Raw genomic sequence first — 8,875 nt, 5'->3', positions numbered from 1 at the left:
CTTTATATGTCATAAGTACATCAAAACATACGGTAAAATGTGTCACTTGCGTCAACGACCATCACAGTCTGAGGACATGCTGGGGGCAGCCCACACATGTCGCCATGCTTTCGGCGCCAACATAGCAATTCCACAACTTTATCAGCGCTGACCCATATGTCTTTGTAATGTGGGAGGAAACTGGAGCACCAAGAGGAAACCCACGTGGTCATGGGGGAAAAGTACAGTCTCCTTCAAGATAACAACAGCAATTGAACACCAATCTTACAGCTAGCGCTGTAAAGTGTTACGCTAACCGCCTTGCTACCGTGCCACCCTCTATGCTACCATGGCAACCCTGTTTTACTACTTCAACCATTTTGCTTTATTTCTGTATTGTATTCTTTATAGCTTCAGTGGCCACTTTGAGATACCTCCTGTACCTCATAAAGAGGCCACTGTGTGCATGTTCGTGGTCTTCTGCTGCTGCAGCCCATCCGCTTCAAAGTTCAATGTGTTATGCACTGAGAGATACTTATCTGCACACCATGGTCATAACGTCTGGTTATTTGAGTGACTGTTGCCTTCCTGTCAGCTTGAGAACTAGTCTGGTCATTCCCTCTGACCTCTTACACAGAACTGCCATTCACTGGATTTTTTTTTGCTTTTCATACCATTCTCTGTAAACTCTTGAGATTGTTGCATGTAAAAATCCAGGAGATCAGCAGTTTCTGAGGTACTCAAACCACCCCATCTGGCACCAACAATCAGTCCAGTTAAAGTCACTTGATCACATTTCTTGCCCATTCTGATGTTTGGTCTGAACAACAACTGAACCTCTTGAGCATGCCTGTATGCTTTTATGCATTGCTGCAACACAATTTGCTGCTTAGATATTTGCATTACTAAGCAAATGTACCTAATAAAGTGGACACTGAGTGCATTTTCTTAAAGGAAATTCAGATGTTTTCCCACCACATTCTCCAACACTGAAGGACGGCCTATCTAATGATAGCCTGGAGCCAACAGGCAGAAATGCCTCTTTTGTCCTTTCTTTTAACTGTTCCTTCTATAATAGCTCTACAAGCTCAGACTGTGTCCAGTGACATGGCTCAGTAATCAACAAGTCCACACATCAACTCGACAACATTCCCTCTTGTCCCCTCTCCCATCAGGCAGAAGATACAGAAACTAAAAGCACATACTAGCAGGCTCAAGGACAGATTCTATACCACAGTTACCAGACTCTTGAACGGACCTCCTGTACAATAAACACAAGAGATTCTCCAGATGCTGGAAATTCAGAGTAACACACACAAAATGCTACAGGTCAGGCAGCATCTAGAGAAGGGAATAAAGAGATGATTCTTTCTTCCTCTGGATTAGATAGGGTAAATGCAAGCAGGCATGTTCCACTGAGTTTGGATGAGACTAGAACTAGAGGTCATGGTTAAAGGCGAAGGGTGAAATATTTAAGTGGGAACCTGAGCGGGAACTGCTTCACTCAGGGGGTACTGACAGTGTAGATTTGGCTGTCAGCAGAACTGGTAGATGTGGGTCATTTGTAACATTTAAGAGAAGTTTGATAGGTACATGGATGGGAAGGGCATGGGGGTTATGCTGAAAGGTCAATGGAACAGGCAGGATAACAGCTTGGCACAGACTAGATAGCTGAAGAGCCCAATTCTATGCTGTCATACTCTATAACTTCATAGTTCTCTGAAAGCAGCAACACGGGCGGATAGGGTGGTGAGAGGGACATATGGCACAATTGCCTTCACAGGTTTTAGCATAGAATATTAAAGTTTAGACATTAATTTTCAGCTTCATTAAGCATTAGTTAGACAGCACATGGAGTAGTGCATGCAGTTCTGGTTGTCACACTATGGGAAGGCTACATTTGCACCGGATAGAGTACAGATGAGATTCACCAAGATTGGATTGGAGGACTTTCATCATAGGGAGAAAATGGATAAACTGGGCTGTTTACCCTGTGTGGTCTGAAGAGTATGGAGAGATATGGGTTAAGTGCAGGTCTAGGCGGAGTAATAGTTCAGCACATATAGGATAGGCTGGAGGGCCTGTTTCTGTGCTGTAACACTCTGTGACTCTCTAATAATCTGATTCACCCACTATTGTTTCTTTATGTCATTAGTTTTAAGCACATCTACATGAAGTACTGTCACAGGAAAGCAGTATCCATCATCAAGGGCCACTCCCCCCACCCCCAATCCAGGCCATGAGCTCTTCTCGGTGCTGCTGTCAGGAAGAACATACAGGAGCCTCAAGACTCTCACCACCAGGTTCAGAGAAGGTTATTTTCCCTGAACAATCAGGCTCTTAAACCAGTGGGGATAACTTCACTCAATTTCACTTACCCCATCACTGAACTCTTCCCACAACCTATGGATTCACTTTCAAGGATTTATTTATTTGTTTGCTTGCTTGTTCTTTTGTATTTGAATTGTTTGTTGTCTTTTGCACATTGGTTGTTTGTACATCCTGATGAATCTGGCCTTTCACTGATTCGACTGTGTTTGTTGGATTTACTGTGTATGCCCACAAGAAACTAATCTCAAGGTTGTTTATGGTGATATACGTATGTACTTCGATAATACATTTACTGTGAACATTGATTTAGGAATTTTAAGAGATAGGCACTGTTTTTAAACTCAATCAGAAACTCAGTCCAATTACAACTTTTTAAAATTAGTATTCCCCATCTTCATTTTGATATAGACTTAGGAGATCACATTATATCACATGCTACTGTACATCACCTCTTCATAAGATCTTTTAGTGTATGGATACAGAGATCCTGAATATACTGCATCTCAGATTGAGAATTTACTGATAGACATAGTGGCTATCAGAAATTTAGAAACTCTCCCTTATACTGTATTCTATATCAATATAGAAACATAGAAAACCTACAGCACAATACAGGCCCTCTGGCTCACAATGCTGTGCCAATCATGTCCTTACCTTAGAAATTACCTAGGGTTACCAATAGCCCTCTATTTTCCTAAGCTCCTTGTACCTATCCAGGAGTCTCTTAAAAGACCCTATCGTATCCACCTCCACCACTGTTGCCGGCAGCCCATTCCATGCACTCACCACACTCTGAGTAAAAAGCTTACCCCTGACATATCATATTTAGTTTTCAGTATTTAGTTTTAATAAACTGAAGATTAATACACCCCGCTTTTTTTTTATTTCTGTTGTGGGCAACACCTCAGACAAATATACCTGTGCAGTGTACTCAGCCTCTTGGCTCTTCCCTGTAGTATGATCACACAGACAGCCTTGCTTCAGCTGTTCCAGCCGCCATTCTAAGTCGGCCTGTTCATCATGAGATGCACTCATTCTCTGTGCATGGTCAGACTGCAGAAAATCCAGCTCGTGCTGCAGACCCAGCTTCTCCTCACTCAATTCCTTCAGTTTCATCCTCTTTGTCACTTGCAATAACTCCACTTCCTGAGCAGAAAAGAAAGCCAGACTTAAATCAGGATATCAATGAGCTTAGTAACTAACACAGGCCCGGTTTTTGTCTGCCTGTGACTTGCTTTGACTCATCCTCAGGATATTTCTGTCTCTGCCTATGTCGCTATCAATGGACCTGTTAAGTTTATATACTTAAGAGATACGGTACAGACAGGCCCTTCCAGCCCAACGAGTTGCACCACCCAGCAACCCACCTATTTAACACTAGCCTAATCACAAGACAATTTACGATAATCAATTAGCCGACTAACCCATACGTCTTTGGACAGTAGGAGGGAACTGGAGTATGTGGAGGAAATCCACGCGGTCACAGGTGGAACGTACAAACTACTTACAGAGTAGAACTCCTGCGCTTTGAGCTGTAATAGCGCTGCAATAACTGCTACGCTACCATGATACATAGATTTTAATTTTTAGCAATAATCCAGTAATTTCATGATTATGAATAGACAATATTTCTCTTTGTACATGCTCTTTCTTGCTTTCACCATTTTTATTTCACATTTCTGGCAAAAAGCCAGCTCAGTAACTTGGCAGGTTGGTTTACCGATTTGGAAATTATGTTTGTATTGAGATACAGCACGGTAACAGGCCCTCCCAGACAAATGAGCCCGCACCACCCAATTACACACGTGACTAATTAACTTGCACTTCTTTGGAACGTGGGAGGAAACTGGAGCAAGTGCAGGGAAACCCATGTGGTCACGGGGAGAATGTACAAACTCCTTACAGACAGCTGCAGGAGTTCAATCCAGGTCCATAACACTTTAATAGTATTACACTAACCACAATGCTGCCATAGCAACCATAATATTGCTTTAATAATCAATAGTTATCCTAAAATAGTCATCTTGACTATGAGACCAGCATGGTCTCAGAGATTTGTCCCACTGAGCATCTTTACTGAGAAGAGCAGCAATTTCAAATACTAACATCAGTTTAAATAATCGGTATGCCATGTCACTGATCAATTCCTTTATGTTCAGCTTGAATTGGAAGGCTTCTATTGTGATTTTTTTTACATACAGTAGCTTTACTGTACACACATTAATCACTAAAAATCAAGACTGAGTTACAAATAAATTTTGGCAAAATCTTTAAATTTTAGGATTTTTCTTTAAATTATCTTTAGATCAGATCCTGCTGCTGTCATCACTGACTGTACATCTTGCAAATCGATTCTAAGACATTTGGCTCATCGAGTCTGTTCTGTCATCCCGTCATGGCTGATTCTCTCAACCCTGCCTTCTCTGTGACTTTTGATACCCTGACTAATCATGAACCTATCAACCACCACTTTAAGTATACCCAATAACTTGACCTCCACAAATCTGTCTCTGATAATGAATTCCACAGATTCACCACCCTTTAGTTTAACAGGACAGGAAAGGTCTTACCCCCATACATCAACCATTTATTCCCCTTCATAGATGCTGTCGGACCTGCTGAGTTCCTCCAAAATTTGTGTGTTGCTCTGGATTTCCAGCATCTGCTGAGTCCCTTGTGTTTGTGTCATATCTAGCTTTGCTCCTAAACTCCACAAACCTTCAGCAGCAACATCCCCGCAGATCCTGTATTTTTTCCCTTTTTCTTGGCAGTAAAGAATTCCATAGTGCACTGCATCTCCAACACACAAGGCTGGTTCATGAGCACAGGCAGAACTTACGGCTCTGGACCACAAGATTCTTAAAACAATAGATGTATTTATGCAAGGAGAGTCATGTTTGACTAATCTGAGGGAGTTTATTTTCTGAAGGCTTATCTTAAAATACCACAAAAGAGGTTGGAGAACAAGGTTACGCACACAAAATGCTGGAGTTACTCAGCAGGTCAAGCAGCATCTATTGAAATGAATGAACAGTCAACATTTCAGGCTGAGAAGTTCCTCCAGCAGTTTATGTGTGTTGCTCTGGATTTCCAGCATCTACAAAATTTCTCATGTTTTAAAGCATTCGGGTTGGGAAGTAATATAGTGTCATGGACTGAGACTGAGCTTGTAAAGAGAAGGAATGAACTGATCTTGCTCAGGCTATGGGTACGTAGCACAGGGATTGGTGTTTGAACACCACTTATTTGCAAACTCCATCAATGAGTTGCCCTAAGGAATAAAATGTACTATATCCTTTCCTCCAACAGCAAAATAACAGGATTTCCCTGTGGCCAACCATTTTAATTGGATTGTAGTACTGTGCAGACGCAGTAGAAGCATTCCCAGACAAATCCGGCAAACAGCAGGAAGTTTTCTCAGCGGGAGTCTTTGATTGGAGTATTGTACACAGTGAAAGAGTTTCTGCAGAATTCCGGTGAAGAGCTTTAAAACCCATTCTCCATAAAAGAGGGGTACCATCCAGCACAGCGGCCATCGTCAGAGTGGTCTGAGTCAGAGCGGTAAGACTTTGGCTCAACAGGGCTTCAGCAAGGACAGTCGGAGGCAAGGTAAGTAGGTAAGTTCATTTCTTATTTCTTTTTTTCTTATTTAACTTTTGAGAGACTAGGGGGTATGTCTACACAGTGTTCTGTTCTGGGTGTCAGATGTGAGATTTACAGGAGACTACCAGCCTCCAGCATCTGTGCCAGGTGCATCAAGATGCAGCTCCTCAGAGACCGTGTTAGGCAACTGGAGCTGCAGCTCGATGACCTTCGGCTTATTAGAGAAAATGAAGCAATAGACTGGGGCTACAGGGAGGTAGTCATCCCCTGGCTCTTAGAGACAGATATGTGGATGACTGTCAGGAGCGGGAAGAGAGAATGTCAGATCGTGGACAGCACCCCTGTGGCCATCGCCCTCAGTAAGTACTCCATTCTGAGTACTGTTGGGGGGAGGAGGCGACCTACCTGGGAGAAGCACCAAGTCTGGCTCTGTGGCCTAAAAACTAAGGAACTGAAGAGGATGGCAGCGGTAACAGGAGACTCTGTAGTTAAGGGGGATACATAGGCAGTTCTGTGATGCGAAAAAGAAACAAGGATGGTAGTTTGCCTCCCAGGTGCCAGAATCTGAAGTGTTTCTGAAATGTTCATAATATCCTGAAAAGGGAGGGTGAGCAGCCGGAAGTCGTGGTACGTATTGGTACCAAAGACATAGGCAGAAAATGGGAGAATACAGGGAGTTAGGAAGGAAGCTGAGAAACAGGACGTGTGCCAAGCGACAGTGAGGATGGGAATAGAATGAGGTGGCAGATAAATACCTAGCTGAAGAATTGGAGCAGGTGCAGGGATTCAGATTTTTAGATAATTGGGACTTCTTCTGGGGCAGGTTGGACCTGTACAAAAGGGATGGGTTTTACTTGAATCCAAACGGGACTAATAATCTTGTGGGCAAGTTCACTACAGCTGTTGGAAGTGGTTTAAACTAATATGGCAGGGAGATAGGAACCAGTAAGATAGAGCTGAGGAAGAGCTAGCAGGTTTGAAAGCACATGATGGGTGGAACATGAATGTAAGGAAGGACAAGCCAGTGATGAGGTACAAATGCAGACAAAGCTGAGTTAAATTGTACCACAGGCAAAATTCAAAGGGGCAAAGAATGCAGGACTGAAGGTGCTGTATTTATATGTGCGTAGCACCCAGAATAAGGTGGACAAACTCATGGCGCAATTAGAGATTAGTCAGTATGACGTTGTGGGCATCACTGAGTCGTAGCTGAAAGAAGGCTATAGTTGGGAGCTTTAACATCAAAGGATATACTTTATATGAAAAGGACGTGGAAGAAGGCATAGGCGGTGCTGTGGCTCTGCTGGTAAGAGATGCAATTACATCTTTAGAAAGCGCTGATGTAGGGGCAGAGAATGGTGAAGTATTGCACATGGAGTTAAGAAACTGCAAGAGTAAAAAAACAATTATGGAATCATATATGGGCCTCCAAATAGTAGCCAAAATGTGGGGTTGAGATTGCAAAGAGCTGGAAAACACATGAAATAAAGGTAATGTCAGAATTGTAATGGGGGACTTCAATATACAAGACTGAGAAAATCACGCTGGCGTCGGATCGCAAGAGAGGGAATTTGTTGAATGCCTACAAGATGGCTTTATAGAGCAAACAGGCTTGAGCTTACTAAGGGAAAGGCCATCTTCCTTCTTCATCAGCCCTTTAACCTTTTACACCTATCACCTCCCAGCTTTTTACTTCATCACCCCCTCCCCTACCCACCCGGCTTCACCTTCCAGCTTGTACTCCTTCCCCTCCCCTCACTTCCTTATTCTGTTGTCTTCCACCCTTTCTTTCCAGTCCTGATGAAGGATTTCCACCCAAAATATCACCATAAATACTGCCTGACCTGCTGAGTTCCTCTAGTATTTTGTGTGTGAACCTCTGGATTTGCAGCATCTGCAAAATCTCTTGTGTAATATTTCCAATTTTGCTTAGTATACTGGGTTGGATTATCAGTAGAGAATGGGACGTAACGAAGCTGGAAGGGTCCACGGACAATCTAGTGATTAGTTGGGAACGTGGAGATTAATTTTAATATGGGAAAATGCAAAGTTATCCACTTTGGTGCACCGAACAGGAAGACAGAGTATTTTCAAGTGCTGAGACATTGGGTATTTGAAAGGATGGAGGTGTCCTTGTCCAAAACTAACACACAGGTGCAGCAAGGAAAATAAGTGTATGTTGGCCTGTATTTTGAGGAGATTTGATTACAAAGGCAGAGGCATCTTACTACAGCATTTAAATGCAAACAACAGGAATTCTGCAGATGCTGGAAATTCAAGCAACACACATTAAAGTTGCTGGTGAACGCAGCAGGCCAAGCAGCATGATGCTGCTTGGCCTGCTGCGTTCACCAGCAACTTTGATGTGTGTTACTACAGCATTTGCCTCCAGCATTTTGTGTGTGTTACTCTGGGGTTCCACCATCTGCAGAATCTCTTTGTGTTACTGCAATTATAATTTTTTTGGTGAGAACATTATCAGGAGTATAGCAACCACTTAGTCCCTTACCTACAAAAGAATGTACCAACCGTAGAGAGTGCTCAGATGGCAGGTTTGCCATATGAAGAGACATTGAGTAGATTAAGCATGTATTTTCCAAAGCTTGGGAGCGTAAATCTCCTCCTGTCTTGTGAGGATCGGATGAACAAGCTAGGGCTTTTCACTTTGGAGTGAAGGAGGACGAGAGGTGGTTTGAAAGAGTTGTTCAAGATGAACAGGGGCATAGATTGTGTGGATGGCAATTCGCTTTTTCTCAGGATGGAAATAGCTAATATGAGATGACATAAGTTTAAGATGACTGGAGGAAAGTACAGGGGGATGTCAGAGGTAAATTCTTCACACACAGAGTAGTGACTACATGGAATGCCCTGACAGGGGTGGTAGTAGTCGCAGGTACATTAGAGGCATGACATACAGATGATATTTTAAAAAATGGAGCACTAGGTAGGAGGGAAGGGTTAG

At 42.9% G+C, this 8,875-nt stretch overlaps 1 protein-coding gene across 3 annotated transcripts in view; it reads right to left on the bottom strand.

Annotated features, from left to right (window-relative positions):
* The window catches only part of skila (SKI-like proto-oncogene a), a 123,089-nt gene that overhangs the window by 11,983 nt on the left and 102,231 nt on the right, over window positions 1-8,875 (bottom strand). For 2 of the 3 annotated variants that reach the window (XM_063045306.1, XM_063045307.1), the window contains exon 6: window positions 3,229-3,456. The exons of the other annotated variant lie outside the window; for it this stretch is intronic. In XM_063045306.1, the coding sequence (XP_062901376.1) occupies window positions 3,229-3,456 (228 nt within the window). The remainder of the gene's footprint in view (window positions 1-3,228; window positions 3,457-8,875) is intronic. 3 annotated transcript variants of the gene reach the window in all.

Source organism: Mobula hypostoma, chromosome 4, assembly GCF_963921235.1.
Source record: "Mobula hypostoma chromosome 4, sMobHyp1.1, whole genome shotgun sequence".
In the NCBI taxonomy this organism is placed as follows: domain Eukaryota; kingdom Metazoa; phylum Chordata; class Chondrichthyes; order Myliobatiformes; family Myliobatidae; genus Mobula; species Mobula hypostoma.
The sequence above is the reverse complement of the archived record's forward strand: the minus strand, read 5'-3'. Positions and strand labels throughout refer to the sequence as shown.